The sequence below is a fragment of the Mustela erminea genome, chromosome 19 (genome assembly GCF_009829155.1).
Source record: "Mustela erminea isolate mMusErm1 chromosome 19, mMusErm1.Pri, whole genome shotgun sequence".
In the NCBI taxonomy this organism is placed as follows: domain Eukaryota; kingdom Metazoa; phylum Chordata; class Mammalia; order Carnivora; family Mustelidae; genus Mustela; species Mustela erminea.
This window is the reverse complement of record NC_045632.1, coordinates 43,199,210-43,218,239: the sequence shown is the minus strand read 5'-3', so window position 1 is coordinate 43,218,239 and position 19,030 is coordinate 43,199,210. Positions and strand designations below refer to the sequence as shown.

General features: G+C 38.3%; 1 protein-coding gene across 2 annotated transcripts in view; it reads right to left on the bottom strand.

Annotated features, from left to right (window-relative positions):
* The window catches only part of NFATC3 (nuclear factor of activated T cells 3), a 135,436-nt gene that overhangs the window by 74,206 nt on the left and 42,200 nt on the right, over positions 1-19,030 (bottom strand). For both annotated transcript variants that reach the window (XM_032325751.1, XM_032325750.1), the window contains exons 2-3: positions 14,103-15,240; positions 11,957-12,119 (exon numbers count right to left, since the gene is read on the bottom strand). In XM_032325751.1, coding sequence (XP_032181642.1) covers positions 11,957-12,119; positions 14,103-15,240 — 1,301 coding nt within the window. The remainder of the gene's footprint in view (positions 1-11,956; positions 12,120-14,102; positions 15,241-19,030) is intronic.

The following is a 19,030-nucleotide window of genomic DNA, read 5'->3' as shown; positions in this document are numbered from 1 at the left end:
TTGTAATTTCTTTTCATATATTTTTGTAGAATAAGTTAATAAATTTTATATAGCTTTAACTGAAAATAATCCATAAAAAATATAATGCCAACATGATCACAATAAGAAAAAAAAATCTAAGGGGGCACCTGGGTGGCTCAGTGGGTGCCTCTGCCTTCGGCTCAGGTCATGGTCCCAGGGTCCTGGGATCGAGCAACGCATCAGGCTCCCTGCTTAGCAGGGAGCCTGCTTCCTCTTCTCTCTCTCTCTCTGCCTGCCTCTCTGCCTACTTGTAATCTGTCAAACAAATAAATAAAATTAAAAAAAAAAAACCTAAGTTAATAACTAAAGAAGAAATTGGAAACCCATAGCTAATAAGTGATTATCTATTCCTTTCTGCTATACCTGTTTAATACCATGTTTAATCCAAACTGAACAAATCATTCTATGGAACCAACTATTCACCTAGTAGAGGAAGAAATACCAACTTTACCACTAGCCTCCAAGTACTATGCAGGGGACAGGGTCCATCCTGTTATCTCCAGAGCACAGTACAGTACCTAGCACGTTACAGACGGTCAACCACTGCTAAATGAATGAATTTTGGAGTAAGACAGTACAATTTGGTGAAGCAAAATAACACATGGGGTGAGTCAACAGAATTATTTAAATAATAATAATAATAATAGTCACTGAAGTAGGTAGTTCTAAACAGAGTAGTTGAGTCTAAAATAGAAAATACAAATAAAAATTTTATTGCTATCTATTAAGCTACCCAAATATCACATAACGTACCAGTAAGTACTATATACCAAAGTATCCTAGTCATATTAGATGACTCACATTAATACCAGCTTGGCAAAGACATAAGCCACCTGTCCTTTATACTTCGATAGTAAAATAAACCAGTGATGCGGGAAGGTAATCATGCATATAAGATTTCAAAGGGAATATATTTCATAACACATATTTCAGCCAGCATCTGCTCCAAGCATATGTATTATATGCATATGAAAAATAGGGGCTCTTCTATGTACCTTAGGGATTTTAAAGGACCATCAAATAAATTAGACTGCCTTCCCATTTCATTTTCAGAGGAGCATTATGTTATAGGCCATAAACAAATTATTGCTGCTAACATTACTCTCTAAAAACTTTCATCTAGAGTAAGTATACCTCTCTTCAGACCACCCTCTGCTTTGGAGAAAAAACTAAGCCAAGCTGTTTGTTATGTTTCTGTATCGTTTCCATAGCAAAGGTCTGTGCCTGCTTAATTTAACTAAAGCTGGAGTGTTAAAGCCTGAAGGTCACTATAGGACAAACAAGAGCTTCAATAAGAGCAATTCTATTATCAGTTCTACTAAATTACTTGGGGGGAGGGAATCTGAACATATCAGAAACATGAGAACACATCGCAGAGATACTAAAAATACAAAATTAAATTTCCATAATATAAACTACCTCAAAGTGAAAATGTACATGTAACATCATATAAAAAAATCATCACCAGGGAAAGGATTTCAGTGTATGATGAAAAAGAAAGTCTAAATATGAAAAAATTCTGTATTTTTATTTTAATTTTTTAAGATTTATTTACTTCAGAGAGAGATAGAAAGCAAGCGAAAGTGGGGAGGGACAGAAGGAGAATGAAAACCTCAGGCAGACTCCGTGCAGAGTATGGACCCCAAAGTGGGACTCGATACCATGACTGTAAGATCATGACCCAAGGCAAAAGCAAGAGTCGGATGCCACCCACCTGAGTCACCCAAGTGCCCTAACAATCCTCATTTTTAAAATTTCACTAATTTTTGAGAAAAGATTCAAAATATCTATACCTTGGGGTGTCTGGGTGGCTCAGCTGTTTAAGCGTTTGCCTTTGGCTCAGGTCACGATCTTCAGGTCCTGGGACTGGCCTGCATCAGGCGCCATGCCCAGTGGGGAGTCTGTTTTTCTCTCTCCCTCTGCCCCTCCCCCCGACTTGTGCGAGCACTCTCAAATTTTAAAAATACAAAATATCTGTGCCTTAATACAACTGTCACTGTATAATAAAATGTATGTGTAGCTTTATGCAATTTTACCCCATGTGTAGATTCACATAACCAACATCACAGTCAAGATAAGTAACTCTTCCATCACCAAAAAGGAACTCTCTTTTACTACCCCTTTACGTTTGCAATCTTCAACCTCTTCCTGTTCACTGGCTATCAAACCACCACTGCTCAAAACTTTCTGCAATGATAAACATCTTCTACGTCTGCATTTTTTAAAAATTCCTGATTTACGTGGAATCAATTCTTGTGTAAAATGTGATGTTTAGGTTCAGATTTATTTTCTGAATGAAAAATAAATGGATGGCCTATGGATGTCCAATTCTCCAACATCATTTGTTAAAAGACAATGTAGGGGCTCCTGGGTGTTTCAGTTGGTTAAGCATCTGACTCTTAATTTTGTCTTAGGGCATGATCTCAGGGTTGTGAAAGCAAGCCGTGTCTCAGGCTTCCGCACTGGTCATGGAGCCTGCTTAAGATTCTCTCTCTCCTTCTCCCTCTGCCCCTTTTATCTCTCCTACCCCTCCTTCCCTAAAAAAAAAAAAAAAAAAAAAAAAAAGGACAATGTAGTCATTAAGTCGTTAGCCACATGCCTACCAAGTCTTGAAATGCTGTTAATGCAACTAAAGAACTCAATTTCTAATTTTGGTTAATTTTGGATCGAGTTTCACATTAGGGTCCTTGCTTAGTAGGGAGCCTGCTTCTCCCTCTCCCTGCCAGTCCCCCCGGTTATGCAGGCATTCTCTCTTTCTGACAAATAAATAAAATCTTGGGGTGTCTGTGGCTCAGTCATTAAGTGTCTGGGTCCTGAGATCGATCCCTGCATCAGGCTCCCTGCTCAGTGGGGAAACTGCTTCTCCCTCTCACTCCCTCTGCTTGTGCTCCCTCCTTTACTGCCTCTCCCTCTATCAAATAAGTAAATGAGATCTTTGAAAAATAAAATAAAATCTTTAAAAAAATTAAAAGTAGAATTATTGCATGATCCAGTAATTCCATTTCTTGGTATATACCCAAAAGAATTGAAAGCAGGGTCTCAAAAAGATGTGCACATCCATGTTCACACCAATGTTATTCACAATAACTAAAATGTGGAAGAAATGGAAAAGGGACATTGTATATACAATGATATCTTATGCAGCCCTAAAATGAAGGAAATTCTGATATATGTTACAGCATGGATCAACCTTGAGGACATTATGCTAACTGAAGTAAGCCTATCAGAAAAAGATGAATATTGTATGATTCTACTTATATGAGGTATTTAGAGTTGTCAACATCATAGAGACAAAAGGTAGAATGGTGGTTTCCAATGCCTGGAGGGAGAATGGGGTATAGAATTTCAGTTTAAAGATAAAAAGAGCTTTGGATGGGGCACCTGGGTGGCTCAGTGGGTTAAGCGTCTGCCTTCGGCTCAGGTCATGATCTCCGGGTCTTGGGATCAAGCCCCACATCGGGCTCCCTACTCAGCTGGGAACCTGCTTCTCCCTCTCTCTCTGCTTGCCTCTCTGCCGACTTCTGCCTACTTGTGATCCTCTCTCTCTCTCTGTCAAATAAATAAATAAATAATCTTAAAAAAAAAAAAGGCTCTGGAAATGGACGGTAGTCAAAGTTGTACAACATTATAAATGTATTTAATACACTAAACTGTATGTGTAAAAATAATTAAGATGGTAAATTTTACGTGTATTTTACCACAATAAAAATTTTGAGGGAAAAAGGTATAAAAATTAGGAAGAAAGAAGTAAAACTCATTACTCAAAGATGACTTGACTGCTTAGAAAATCCAAAAGAAGCTAAAATAAACTATTAGGTCAAGAAATATAAAGTAAACATGAAAAATTAATTACATTTCTGTATTCTAGAAAGAGAAAAACACTCAACACTGGAAATAACAAAAGATGTAGAAGATTTCTACTTTGAAAACTACAAAACACTACAAGGAGGAATTAAATAATACCTAAATAAATGGAAGGATAGACCATATTCATGGACTATAGGCATCAATATTATCAAGAGGGTAATCATAAATAAATAAATAAATAAATAAATGCACTATCCATGAAAAAAGAAGATTAGCAGTTTGGACTTGACTAAAATTAAAAACTTTCATTCATCAAAACACACAACTAAGAAAGTGAAAAAGCAACCAAAATATGAGAAAAAATTTTATTTGTAACAAAAAACTTCTATTCAAAATATTAACTCCTATAAATCAATAAGAAAAAGAGCTAATATGGGCGCCTGGGTGGCTCAGTGGTTTAAAGCCTCTGCCTTTGGCTCAGGTCATGATCTCAGGGTCCTGGGAACGAGGCCCGCATTGGGCTCTCTGCTCAGTGGGAAGCCTGCTTCCCCCCTCTCTCTATCTGCCTCTCTGTCTACTTGTGATTTCTGTCTGTCAAATAAATAAATAAAATCTTTAAAAAAAAAAAAAAAAAGAAAGAAAAAGAGCTAATTTAAAAACTGGTCAAGAGGGGCGCCTGGGTGGCTCAGGTCATGATCCCAGGGTCCTGGGATGGAGCCCCGCATCGGGCTCTCTGCTCAGCAGGAAGCCTGCTTCCTCCTCTCTCTCTGCCTGCCTCTCTGCCTCCTTGTGATCTCTGTCTGTCAAATGGATAAATAAAATCTTTAAAAAAAAAAAAAAAAAACCTGGTCAAGAGATGTGAACAGGCACCTGACAAAAGAGGACAGCCAAATAACTGACAAATACATGAAAAGATGTTCAACATCATTGGTCATTAGGAACCACAAATTAAAACCACTACGATTCCCCTAGAACTCTACTGGAATGGTTAAAAATTACCAGCAAACAAGAACTGGTATGGGTGAGGATGTACAGTAACTGAAACCTTCATATATGGCTAGTTAGGAGTAGAAATTGGTACAGGTACTTTGAAACACCAGCAATTCCACTCTTGGACATATACCAAAAAAAGTAAAGGCTTTGTCTATTAGAAGATAGGTGTAGTGGGCCACCTGGGTACCTGAGTCAGTTAAAGCATCCAACTTCAGCTCAGGACGTGATCTCTAGGTCCTGGGATCGAGCCCTACGTTGGGCTCCCTGTTCACTGGGGAAGTATGCTTTTCCCTCTCCCTCCCCCTGCTTGTGCTTTCTCTCTCTCTCTTGCTTACTCTCTCTGTCAAATAAATAAATAAAATCTTAAAAAAAAAAAAAAAAGGTATAGTATACCTGAAACTAATATAATACTGCATGTTAACTACACTGGAATTAAAATTAAAAAGATATGCAAAAAAAAAGGAAGAGAAAAAAGAACATAGCAACTTTATTCATAATACTCCAAAACTGAACACAAACCAAATGTCTATGAATAGGATGACAGATAAAGAAATCACAGCAAATTCATGCAATGGAATACTACACAGCAAAGAAAAAGAACACCCTCCCCCGCACCCAATGGATGATTCTCACAGTCATAATGTTGAATAAAAGAAGCCAGACTCACAAAAACAGACACATAGATCAATGGAACAGAATAGAGAGCCCAGAAATAGACCCTCAACTCTATGGTCAACTAATCTTCGACAAAGCAGGAAAGAATGTCCAACGGAAAAAAGGCAGTTTCTTCAACAAATAGTGTTGGGGAAATTGGACAGCCACATGCAGAAAAATGAAACTGGACCATTTCCTTACACCACACATGAAAATAGACTCAAAATGGATAAAGGACCTCAATGTGAGAAAGGCATCCATCAAAATCCTTGAGGAGGGGTGCCTGGGTGGCTCAGTTGGTTGGACGACCTTCGGCTCAGGTCATGATCCTGGAGTCCCGGGATCCAGTCCCATATCAGGCTCCCAGCTCCATGGGGAGTCTGCTTCTCCCTCTGACTTTCTCCTTGCTCATGTTCTCTCTCACTGTCTCTCTCTTAAATAAATAAATAAAATCTTTAAAAAAAAAAAAAATCCTTGAGGAGAACACAGGCAGCAATCTCTTCGACCTCAGCCGCAGCAACTTCTTCCTAGGAACATCGCCAAAGGCAAGGGAAGCAAGGGCAAAAATAAACTACTGGGTCTTCATCAAGATCAAAAGTTTTTGCACAGCAAAGGAAACAGTTAATAAAACTAAAAGAAAACTGAGAGAATGGGAGAAGATATTTGCAAATGACATATCAGATAAAGGGCTAGTATGCAAAATCTATAAAGAACTTATCAAACTCAACACCCAAAGAACAAATAATCCAATCAAGAAATGGGCAGAGGACAGGAACAGACATTTCTGCAAAGAAGACATCCAGATGGTCAACAGACATATGAAAAAGTGCTCCACATCACTTGGCATCAGGGAAATAAAAATCAAAACCACAATGAGATACCACCTCACACCAGTCAGAATGGATAAAATTAACAAGTCAGGGAATGACAGATGCTGGTGAGGATGCAGAGTAAGGGGAATCCTCCTACACTGTTGGTGAGAATGCAAGCTGGTACAGCCACTCTGGGAAACAGTATGGAGGTTCCTCAAAAAGTTGAAAATAGAGCTAGCAATTGCACTACTGGGTATTTACCCTAAAGATACAAAGGTAGTGATCCAAAGGGGCACGTGCACCCAAATGTTTATAAAAGCAATGTCCACAACAGCCAAACAATGGAAAGAACTTAGATGTCCATCAAAAGATGAATAGATAAAGAAGATGTGATGTACTACATACACACACACACACACACACACACACACACACACACACTGGAATACTATGCAGCCATCAAAAGAAATGAAATCTTGCCATTTGTGGCAATGTGGCTGGAACTAGAAGGTATTATGCTTAGCGAAATAAGTCAGTCAGAGAAAGACAATTATCATATAATCTCTTTGATATGAGGAAATTGAGAGGCAACATGGGGGTTTGGGGGGGTAGGAAAAGAATAAATGAAACAAGATGGGATCGGGAGGGAGACAAACCATAAGAGACTCTTAATCTCACAAAACAAGCTTAGGGTTGCTGGGGAGGGGTGGGTAGGGAAAGAGTGGTTGGGTTATGGACATTGGAGAGGGTATGTGCTATGGTTAGTGCTGTGAAGTATATAAACCTGGCAATTCAGACCTGTACCCCTGGGGCCAATAATACATTGTATGTTAATTAAAAAATTAAAAAAAAAAAAGCCAGACTGAAAATAGGACATATTGTATGATACAATTTATATGAAATTCAAGAATTAAAAGACAAATCTATAATGATAAGACATCAGAAGCAAGATTACCTTTGGCTGGGGGATACAAATTAGGAATGACACAAGGGAATCTTCTGGGTGCTTAAAATATTCCATAAACTGGGGCTCCTGGGTGGGCAGTCAGTTGGGTGTCCTACTCTTGGTTTTGGTTTTGGCTCAGGTTGTAATCTCAGGGTGGTGAGACTAAGCCCCAAGTTAGGCTCCACACTCAGTATAAGTCTGCTTAAGACTCTCTTTATGTCTCCCTCTGCCCCTCCCCCCTCAAATAAACAGATAAATAAATCTTTAAAAATATAACATATTCTATATCTTAACCTTTGTGGTATTTTATGGGTGTGCGCATGTGTTAAAAATTCACTGAGCTGTGTATGTTAAGACTTATACTTTAGTGACAATCTTACACAGCAATAAAATGTCCAAAAAAAAAAAGCCAATACACAGCGAAATCAGGGCCCTTTGGTGGGGAGGGTCCTTGAGAACGAAGCACACAACTCTTATGTGAGATGAGTCAGACCAATAAGGAATGACAAATGATGCCTTCCTTTCCTGAGTATTACAAAATTCTCAAAACAGCAGAGATATCTACAAAATGTCATTTTAGTTGCCAGAAAAGGGCCTCCTCTGTTAGAAGGAAAAATGAGGTCTCAGAAGTAGGCATAAACAAATTAAGTGTCCATACAAAGCACACAACCCTGCGAGTGTGGTACAGTACACAGAATCAGGCATCAGTTTTATTTCCAATTTGCAATGACCGGCTCTGATCATGCAATACTTGTTTTCCTCTGATTATTAGAAAAAGAGAGAACTTCTGGATAAAGACAAAGGAATTTAGTAGTATCACAATCTTCTTCCCCCAATACCTAACAAAATAAACAAAATATATATGTCTGTGGTGATAGCAGGGACAGTCTGAGAAATGCAAAACAGATGATTAAGATTCTGATTTGTGTGGCAGAACTGCTAACTAATCCATACCTTTACCCACCAGGAAGAGTAGCAAGAATAAATAAAATTAATAAGTAAATTAATGGAATAAAAGTCATAAAGTGAGAAAATAAAACAGAAAATGCTAACTAATGCTAACTAATTTACAGCCTTTTATCCCCCATGTTGTTTGAGAACTTTGGTCTATAGCCTGAGGAGATTAGGGTAAACAGGGACAGAATTAGTTAAAGGTTGGCCTTGTTGAGTTTAGCTCAAGAGAGTGAACAGTATTATGTATGTATTATGGCCCACTCCCATTACTCCAGTATATATCATATTTTCAGGAGCTGTGCTTTTTCCCCTAGCACAGCTGAGACCTGGAAGATCGTAAGCACTCCTGACCTTTTCTGTCTCTGCCAAAGGGCCTGGAGCAGAAGGTAGTATTTTTCATTCTTTTTTTTTTTTTTTTTTTTTTAAAGATTTTATTTATTTATTTGACAGAGAGAAATCACAAGTAGATGGAGAGGCAGGCAGAGAGAGAGAGAGGGAAGCAGGCTCTCTGCTGAGCAGAGAGCCCGATGCGGGACTCGATCCCAGGACTCCGAGATCATGACCTGAGCCGAAGGCAGCGGCTTAACCCACTGAGCCACCCAGGCGCCCCAGTATTTTTCATTCTTAAGGAAAAATTTTTTCTTGACTTTTTGCAGAGATGGTTACTTACAATTATGATTTACTTTGCTGCAAATTAGTTAAAAATAGAGAGAAAGAGAGAGTGAGATTTAAGCCAGACACAGGAGTTGATCCCACCACCATGAGATCATGACTTGAGCCGAAATCAAGAGTTGGAAACTTAGCCCACTGAGCCACCCAGGTGCCCCAGAGAGAGAACCAGTTTTTAATTAAAGGAATACTGTGGAAACAAATCACTTGGACTTTAAAAAAAATTTTGTTCATTTAAGCTCTTGAGAATAATTTCTTTCGGGGCACCTGGGTGGCTCAGTGGGTTAAGCCTCTGCCTTTGGCTCAGGTCATGATCCCAGGGTCCTGGGATTGAGCCCTACATCAGGCTCTCTGCTCAGCAGGGAGCCTGCTTCCCCACCCCCTTTCTCTCTGCCTGCCTCTCTACTTGTGATCTCTCTGTCAAATAAATAAATAAATAAAACCTTTAAAAAAATAATTTCTTTCTTGGTAAGAAAAGTCAAAGATACAGGAAACGAGGCAAAGAATCATCTCCCTTAATCTAAGTGACATAAACTCTTAGATTAAGAGCGAAATATGACTCTAACAAATGGCAGAATTCCTTAGACAACTGACATAAAGCACTGAATAAATTTAAGATATGCAACATAATGACTTGACTTACATAAATTACAAATTGATTACCATGATAAATTTAGCTACATTCATCACCTGATATAGTTACCAAAACTAAGAGAGAGAGAACCAAAAGGTTCTTTTCCTTGTGATAAAAGCTTTCAGATATACTCACAGCAAATTTCAAATATATCATATAGCAGTGTTAACTATAGTCATGTTGTGCTATATCCTCAGTACTCATTTATACTATAACTGGAAGTCTGTACCTCCTGACCACCTTCAACCAGTTCCGTCACTGATAACCATAAATCTGATTTCTTTATTTTTGAAAAGATTTACTTATTGGGCGCCTGGGTAGCTCAGTGGGTTAAAGCCGCTGCCTTCAGCTTAGGTTATGATCTCAGGGTCCTGGGATCGAGGCCCATGTCGGGCTATCGTCTCAGCAGGAAGCCTGCTTCCACCTCTCTCTCTGCCTACTTGTGACTTTTCTCTCTGTCAAATAAATAAATAAATAAATCTTTAAAAAAATAATAAAAATAAAAAGATTTACTTGTTTATTTTGAGAGAGAAAGAAAGAGAGCATGCACATGGGAGGAGAGGGAGAGGGAAAGAATCCCAAGCAGACTCCCTGCCAAGCATGGAGCCCAGCACAGGGCTTGATATCACGATCCCAAGATTGTGAGTCAAGTCGAAACCAAGAATCAGATGCTCAACCAACTGAGGCACCCAGGCTCCCCCTGATTTCTTTCTATAACTGACATTTCCTGCTACAAGTCATTTTAACACCCCCCCCAAAATGTAAAGTTTGTCAAGAACTCTGAAATACTGTTTATTTACAGGAAATGACAGTTCATATATCAGGTGATGAATGTAGCTAAATTTATCATGGTAATCAATTTGTAATTTATGTAAGTCAAGTCATTATGGTGCATATCTTAAATTTATTCAGTGCTTTATGTCAGTTGTCTTAGGAATTCTGCCATTTGTTAGAGTCATATTTCGCTCTTAATCTAAGAGTTTATGTCACTTAGATTAAGGGAGATGATTCTTTGCCTCGTTTCCTGTATCTTTGATTTTTCTTACCATTTGTTCTAGCTCACCTCAGATATAATTAATTTCTCCACAATACACAATGCCATTAAGACAAGTTCTGACAAAGAAAATGGGTGACTCAATGTTATTATACATAGCCATTCTGCTATTTGAGTATTTAAGGCAACAAACATTCTCAAAAATGAAAGAATCCAAGAAACACAGAATCCAAAGCCCTCCTTAAACAAAAACACCTAACAGTGAATTAAGTAAAAATTAGTAGTATCTATTGTATCCAACTAAATATAGGACTAAAGCTAAACAATGGGGAATGACAGGGTATAAGGATGGGAAGATGGCTCTGCATCAGCAGGGAAAAATAATATAAGCAACAAAATTCAGGAGGTAGTGGGTAGAGGAGAAGTTTAAGACAGACAATCACCTAATCTTTCAAGCAGGGAGTCAATTCAAACCATTAAACAATGATTCAGTTTCTCAATAATATTATCTTTGACCTTAGATGTTTTTAGGACCTCTGACCATGAAGAACAATATCTAAGATTTAGTAGTTCTCAGTTTTACTTCTGTTTCATTTTTAAAATGTTTCATTCAAATAAAATTAAAGTAATAGTCAACTATTATGACTCAAAATTTACATATTAGATATATTTCACACACTCAACTATTATATAATTTTTATGATTTCATGTTAGTTTTATTTTCTAATAAATTCAGATAAAAATTAGTTAAATATTTTAGTCACAAAGATGTTCAATATAATCTTGTCCTTAAAAAATTCACTCTATTTTCTAGCCACCCATTCAGTCTTTCACTAACTATACAGAGAAAATTATCTACAATGTTAATCAAATATTAACAACTACTTATTTCTGGGTTTTTTAAAAAAAGATTTTATTTATTTGATAGAAAGAGAGCACAAGCAGGGGGGAGCAGCAGGCAGATAGAGAAGCAGGGAACTTCTCAGCAGGGAGCCAGTGCGAGGCTTGATCCCAGGATCCCAGGATCATGACCTGAACCAAAGACAGACACTTAACCAAGTGAGCCACCCAGTGCCCCATTCTGAGGGGCTTAGATTTGGGGTAATTTATTGCTTTATTCTATTTTTCTGGTATTACTTGGATTTTAAATGGGCATGTATTACACTTAAAAGCTTAATACAGCTGTGATTTTGTTTTTTGTTTTAATGAGAAAAACAACTGTTTGACCACTACAATCTTTCCCCAGAGTTCCCCAGCTAGAGTAAGTTTGCAATCAAAAAACTGTCTTTCAGTACAGAAAACAAAACAAAACACCTCAATGCAGAAGTGCTGCCATTATCCACAAGAACACAAAACCTCAATGGAGGTTTTCAAGCTTTGAGTTTTTTGTCTCTGGGCTCAGTAGTACCTAAATGAGTAGACTTTATCATCAACAGATGTAAGATATCTCCAAAAGAAGCCCCAACTCATACCTTTACAACAGGATGTCCCCCAGTAGATGCTTTTACTGCTCCTCGACTACCTTCAGTTTCATAATGGGCTCGATGGTGAGTTTTAGGTTGCACTTCTATTTTCAGTTCACACTGTCCAAAATGAGTTGGTAAAGGCCAGTCTAGTGGAGGTAATGAAGATGTGCTATAAACAAAAAACACACAAAAAATGCATTTCACCACACTATTCTTGCCACGCAATTATTCAAATCACTTCTTTGCTAGCAACCAACAATTTATTTCTTCCTATGATCTCTGAAGCAGAGTAATGCAAAAGAAAACTTCACTTAATAAGTTATAACGTTAGATATGATGGATACTTAAGAAATAATTCTTGAACTGAAGAATAAAATCAATTTCATTTACTTTTTGGCTTCCTGCATTCTTTTTAAAAGGACAAATTCTAACATTCTATAAAACTATAACTGATTTTTCAACTATGTGTACCTAATTACAAAAACAAAATAATGTATGATGTCAATCTATGTGTATATATATCAGTGTCTCTCTAAGAATCCAAAGATCCTTGGATCTCAGTACATAGGTCTCCCTCCCTGATGTGTACCTACAGAAGTTAGTCTATTCTATATGTTGTTTCCCCACTTTTTCCCTATTGCTCTTTTCCCTGTCTCACTGAAATACTGCTTACAGTCAGCAGTATACTGCAATGTGAGGTACAAATTTAAGTTCACTACACACCTGGCTGAAAAACTATAAGGCCTATCACTGCAGCACTCTAAACTTCAATTTTAGAGAAAATGTCAGTTGATCAATAAGATAATTTAAACAGCTTAAAGGGATACAGATTCATTCAGACATATTAACACTGAAAATGTGGGATTTAAAAAAGAAATAACTTATATGTCTATTGGTCAAATATTAAAGGACCCAAAACTACAATGATTTATATTAAAAATATCTTTTTAATGACTGGTGAATTTGGACTGTTAAGGTCTCTTCTACCTCTGAAATGCTGTCATTCCCAACATTCATTTCTTTGAATGTCCCCAGCCCAGCTTTACTAACTACTGTGAAAGACAAAGGTATGAACTTTTATTAGGCTGAAATTGAGTTTCAATTTCAACTTTCGGCTAGTTTCCATACTGTTTCACAGACTTAGCCAAACCCCTACAAAGATTAAGACAATTTTCAAAAGCAGCTTGTGTAATAGGCTAAAAGGTGTCTTCAATACCGTAATTCCACATTTTATTTTTCTAAAGATTTGGATCCAGAAATAAACATTCATACCAATAAAAAAGCATTAAAAAAAAAAGTAAACAAACCTAACTCCACTATGTGCATGATAAAAGTTCTTTTCTAATCAATTATAGACTGGATTGATTCTATAAAATAAAATAGGATTATGGTAACTGATCAGTTATTTGGAAAATAAAGTTGTTACACTATTCTCTACTCCAGGCCTTAGCTAGACTTAAGATTCAAAAATACATATATGTAAATACAATTACTATATATTATGTTATTTACACATATTGTAAAATTAATATGTAAAAAAAATTTAGAAATGTGTAAGTTAGATTTTTGTTTATTTTTAATTATTTTAGCCTGGGTAGGGTTTTCAAATATAACACAAAATCCAAAACCCATATGGCAGATGACAAATGAATACATGAAATATTAAAATTCCTCTACACTAATAAAAAATTCACTTATTAAATTAAAAGACAAAAAATTCTGAAAAAAGCTTGCCATTATACAAATTTCACTGGTACATTAAGCTCTTAAAAATATAAGAAGCCTATTCGCAATTAGTTTTATTAGTAATTTAACTCATACTATAATCAACCTTTCACAAGAAGCTTTTTTAGATAAGAAAATTCTTTCTGGGGATTCTTAAATGTAATCTACTATTATTTACAATTCATTATCTACACGCTTTTAAAACGCTAAGTCTAGCCTATCTAAAGGCCCTTTGAAAAATCAATGGAAAATACATGCAGACTTCAATTAATTTGTCCAAAAGACACTGAAAAAAAACAAAACAAAACAAAAACAAACCGGGGTGGGGTGGGGAATGGTCAAACCATTCCATACAGATAATGTAATCACATGCCACCAATAACCCATAAGCATGAAAAATGACCAGCAGCCATTTCCATCAACTCACCGAAATATTGGGGTATGGCCAGGCTTTGGTTTGTTCCAGGTAAAGGGTGAAGGAACTGAAAGAAATTGGTCACCAGATGAATCTTTCTTTAAAGGATACTGAGATCCAAGGCCATCATCTATTGAAGTCTCCCGGGATGGTGACAAATTCCCTTGGTCATCTGAACAGAGCTCTAATTTTCCTGGTAGTACAGTAGCTTGATCTTCAGAAGTCTTCCTTGTTTTCAGAGGGATATCAGTCTCTACACAGTACTGAAATGGAAAAAGTGCAGGGCCAAGGCCTGATCCACCCTGGACAGAGGCATTAAGCCAGGTATCTTCTGTTACACTTCCCCTGGGGGAGTGACCAGGAGAAGGAACAGGTGAGTGATGGGGTGAAAGGGACCCAGCATAACAAACCTCAGCACTCGAGTGCCGTCGTTTCCCACAGGGGGAAGTAGGCCTTGATGAGGGCCCTGAAGCTGGCCTGGGGCTCAGCCAATTCTCATCAGTGACACTTGATCTAGGAGAGTGGCAAGGAGATTGCCTGGGTGACAAGGAGTGTCCAAGTCCATATTGTTGATGCCAGGACTCTTCTCCAGGGCAGCCTCCGGGCGAGCCACCAGGAGAAGTCAGAGGGGATCCGAGAGTAAATCGGGCAGCAGCTTCATTCAACTCCGAATCCACATCATCATAAATGTGTGAAAGAGATTCACAAGAAGATGCATCTGAGAACCAGCTCCTAGAAGATATACTGCTGGCAGGACTAGGACTAAGGGAAGACTCCCGGTAGGATGGCTCAAGAGGAAGATAGAGATGATCTCTAGAAGGCCTTTCCAAATACTCCCTTTCTGGGTCATTTATATGTAGGTCATCTTCATGAGCATCTACTTCTTGATGACAGTTAGGAGAGATGGATGTAATCTGAATGCTTGGGCACTCAAAAGGTTTGGGACCACCTAATGGGCTGTATTTAGATTCAGGAATCTCACAAGTTCCTTCATAGCTTTTGTGACCTTGGAGCTGAAACGATGGTGACAAAACAGAAGAGTGAGACGGTAATCCATGATGTGGTAAGTTTAAAGTAGATGAGTTTAAAGTAGATGGAGGTGGATCTACATTAAAGATGTAAATGGATGCACAATCATCTGGCTCAAGATCTATGGGGGAAAGAAAAAAAAAAAGAAAAGAAAAAAGAAAAAGAAATCAACAAAACAAGAAACTAGAAAATTTAGATGTATAAATTACTAGATGAGAAAGTAAATAATAATTTTGAGAGAAAAAAGTGGACATAAAATGTACATCATTACCTCTACTAAAGAGTGATGTGTGTGTTTTGTTTATATTCAAATCCCTACTCTGCCAACACCACCGATGTGTGCTTTTAAAAAAATATTTTTTTTAACATAATCTCTACACCCAACATGGGACTTCAACTTACAACCCTGAGATCAAGAGTTGCATGCTCTACTGAATGAGGCGCCCCAACGTGGTTTTTTAAAAAATGTATTTGGTTATTTCTGCAGATACTATTTATATCACATATTTATTTATGTAAGTATATGTGTAATTTCCTCCTTATTTCCACATTTTCTAAAATGAAAATCGAAAAACATCTGAAAATAAATGCTTCTATAAAAGAAATAATCATATACGTAATTCTAAAAAACATTCATGAAATTATAAAATGATACAATCCTATCAATTCAGCCTCATCTGGGGTCTGCAAGTTAAAATGGACTAAGGGATAGAACATTTGAATAGTCTTTGGAATGTTTTTAGTTAATAAGTATACACACTAAGTTTATTAACAAAGACTGCAGACTCAACTCAGGAGACCCAGATTCTAGTCTACCTTTGCCATTAACTGTGAGCTCTTAGTCATATCATTTAACCTCTCCAAGGCCTCAGTTTCCATGTAGTAGTACCAGAACTTTATACATTAAAGAATTTTTTTTTTTTAATTTGAGAGAGAACACACACACATGCATGCATGAATAAGGGGAGAAGTAGAGGAGAATCTCACGCAGATTCCCCACTTAGCACTGAGCCTGCAGGACTCAAGCCCAGGATCCTTCGATCATGACCTAAGCCGAAGTCAGATGCTTAACCAACTGAGCCACCCAGGCTCCCCAAGAAATTTTTATGGTTAACAACAGCAGCTTTCTCCTTCAACATCATACCATCAAGAATTCATATCTTGGGGGGCGCCTGGGTGGCTCAGTGGGTTAAGCCGCTGCCTTCGGCTCAGGTCATGATCTCAGGGTCCTGGGATCGAGTCCCGCATCGGGCTCTCTGCTCAGCAGGGAGCCTGCTTCCCTTCCTCTCTCTCTGCCTGCCTCTCTACCTACTTGTGATCTCTCTGTCAAATAAATAAATAAAATCTTAAAAAAAAAAAAAAAAAAGAATTCATATCTTGGGACATAGTAGACCAGGTTTATAAGAGCCAAATGATCCCACTGGATCCAATTTACCTCAACTAGAAAATAACTCATTACAGCTTTTAACCTATGATTGATTATTAAAGTAAACCTTGTAAGGGCAGAGCTTTTAAAATGCAACCCTTCTTGGATGGAATATTTACCCCTAAACAAGTCCTGCCAAATTACCTACTGAGAGTATTTGCAGCAAAAAGGGTATTTTGCAACTTTACTTTTAGAATGGAGTGATTATTATTCTTTTCACAGAGACAGAAGTTTGAAGCACTAGCACAAGGTGCTGGTTAACACCTTCACTTCCTCCAAAAAGAGATCACTGGGAAACCGAAGACAAAACTGTTCATAGATAGTAGACAGAAGCACAAACCTTTAGCCTCTTCTCAAAAGTACTCAAGGATATCACGTTATTTCAGTACATTAGTACCCCTGGAAAATAACATATCTTTAGACTCCTAGTGCTGCTGCCATTAACCGGCATCCCATAATTTAACTATCTCCGTAAGTCCTAGATTTTTGAACTTTAAAGATGATCTGTGGTTGGTTACCACATTCAGAGTTTTTACATGTATTAAAACAAAAGAAAACAAAAAACCCTATGTTTAATTAAACCCTGGCTCTGCCATTCCATAGCTGTACAAACTCGGACAAGTTATTTAACCAGCTTGAACCTTAGTTTTCTAAGGCAGTTTTTTCTTTAAAACCATTAAGAGGTGGGGCACCTGGGTGGCTCAGTGGGTTAAAGCCTCTGCCTTCGGCTCAGGTCATGATCTCAGGGTCCTGGGATCGAGCCCCGCGTCGGGCTCTCTGCTTAGCAGGGAGCCTGCTTCCTCCCTCTCTCTCTGCCTGCCTCTCTGCCTGCTTGTGATCTCTCTTTCTGTCAGATGAATAAATAAGATTTTTTTTAAAAAACCGTAAAGAGGGGCGCCTGGGTGGCTCAGTGGATTAAGCCGCTGCCTTCAGCTCAGGTCATGATCTCAGGGTCCTGGGATCGAGTCCCGCATCGGGCTCTCTGCTCAGCAGGGAACCTGCTTCCTCCTCTCTCTCTCTGCCTGCCTCTCTGCCTACTTGTGATCTCTCTGTGTCAAATAAATAAATAAAATCTTTAAAAAAAAAAAAAAAACCGTAAAGAGGTGATCAGGGTATCAATTGATACACCCGTGGCAATTTTAGAACAAGCAACCTAATATAACAATTAATATTTAGCAAGAACTCACTCACTACATGTTAATCACCTTGTCTTTCCCTTTTTAAAATTTAAGGTGGATATGTTATATCATACTTTTTTAAAATTCTGAAGTATTTCTTAATAAATTATAACACCCTATTTATTTATTTATTGTTTGACAGGCAGAGATCACAAGTAGGTGGAGAGGCAGGCAGAGAGAGAAGAGGAAGCAAGCTCCCTGCCGCGCAGATTGATGTGGGGCTTGATCCCAGGACCCTGGGATCATGACCTGAGCCGAAGGTAGAGGCTTGAACCCACTGAGCCACCCAGGCGCCCCTGTAACACCTTTTTTAAGTACACCACTCACTCCACTCTCTCAGCTCCACTTACTGAATCAAGGTAAGTAGGAAGATCAGAGCTCCAAAGAAGAAAACCCATATTTGACAGTGACAAAAAGCTTTAAAAAATAAACTTTTGGTAAGCATAGCATAAGGTACTGTTTGTATACCCGAAACTAATGTAACATTGTGTGTCAACCATACTCAAAAATTAATTAACTGAACAACAATAATAAGAGGTTTGGGGAAGGGATGCCTGGGTGGCTCAGCTGGTTAAGCCGCTGCCTTCGGCTCAGGGCCCCTTGCTCAGCAGGGAGCCTGCTTCTCTCGCTGCCCTCTGCCTGCCTCTCTGCATGCTTGTGTGTACTCTCTCTCTCTCTCTGGCAAATAAATTAAAAAAAAAGAGAGAGAGAGAGATTTGGGGAAAATGGTGAATCACTTGTAAGGGGTATTGGGTTTCTTTTTGACGTGATGGAAAAAAAAATTTTTTTTAAGATTTTATTTATTTATCAGAGAGAGAGAGGGGGAGAGAGCGAGCACAGGCAGACAGAATGGCAGGCAGAGGCAGAGGGAGAAGCAGGCTCCCTGCTGAGCAAGGAGCCTGATGTGGGACTCTATCCCAGGACCCTGGGATCATGACCTGAGCAGAAGGCAGCTGCTTATTAACCAACTGAGCCACCCAGGCGTCCCCGGAAGAATTTTTTTTTAAAGATTTTATTTATTTACTCGACAGAGAGAGTGAGAGAGAGGAGAGAGCACAAGCAGGGGGAGCAGCAGAGGCAGAGGGAGAAACACTCTCTCCACCGAGCAGAGAGCCCAACAAGGCCCTCTGGGATCATGATAAGCCAAAAGCAGACATTTAACTGACTGAATCACTGATGTGCCCTGGAGTAATGAAAATGTTCTAATACTGACTGTGGTGATGGTTACCCTACTCTGTAAATACACTAAAATCAATGAATGGTACACTTTAAATGTGTGAATTGTATGGTATGTGAATTATATCCCA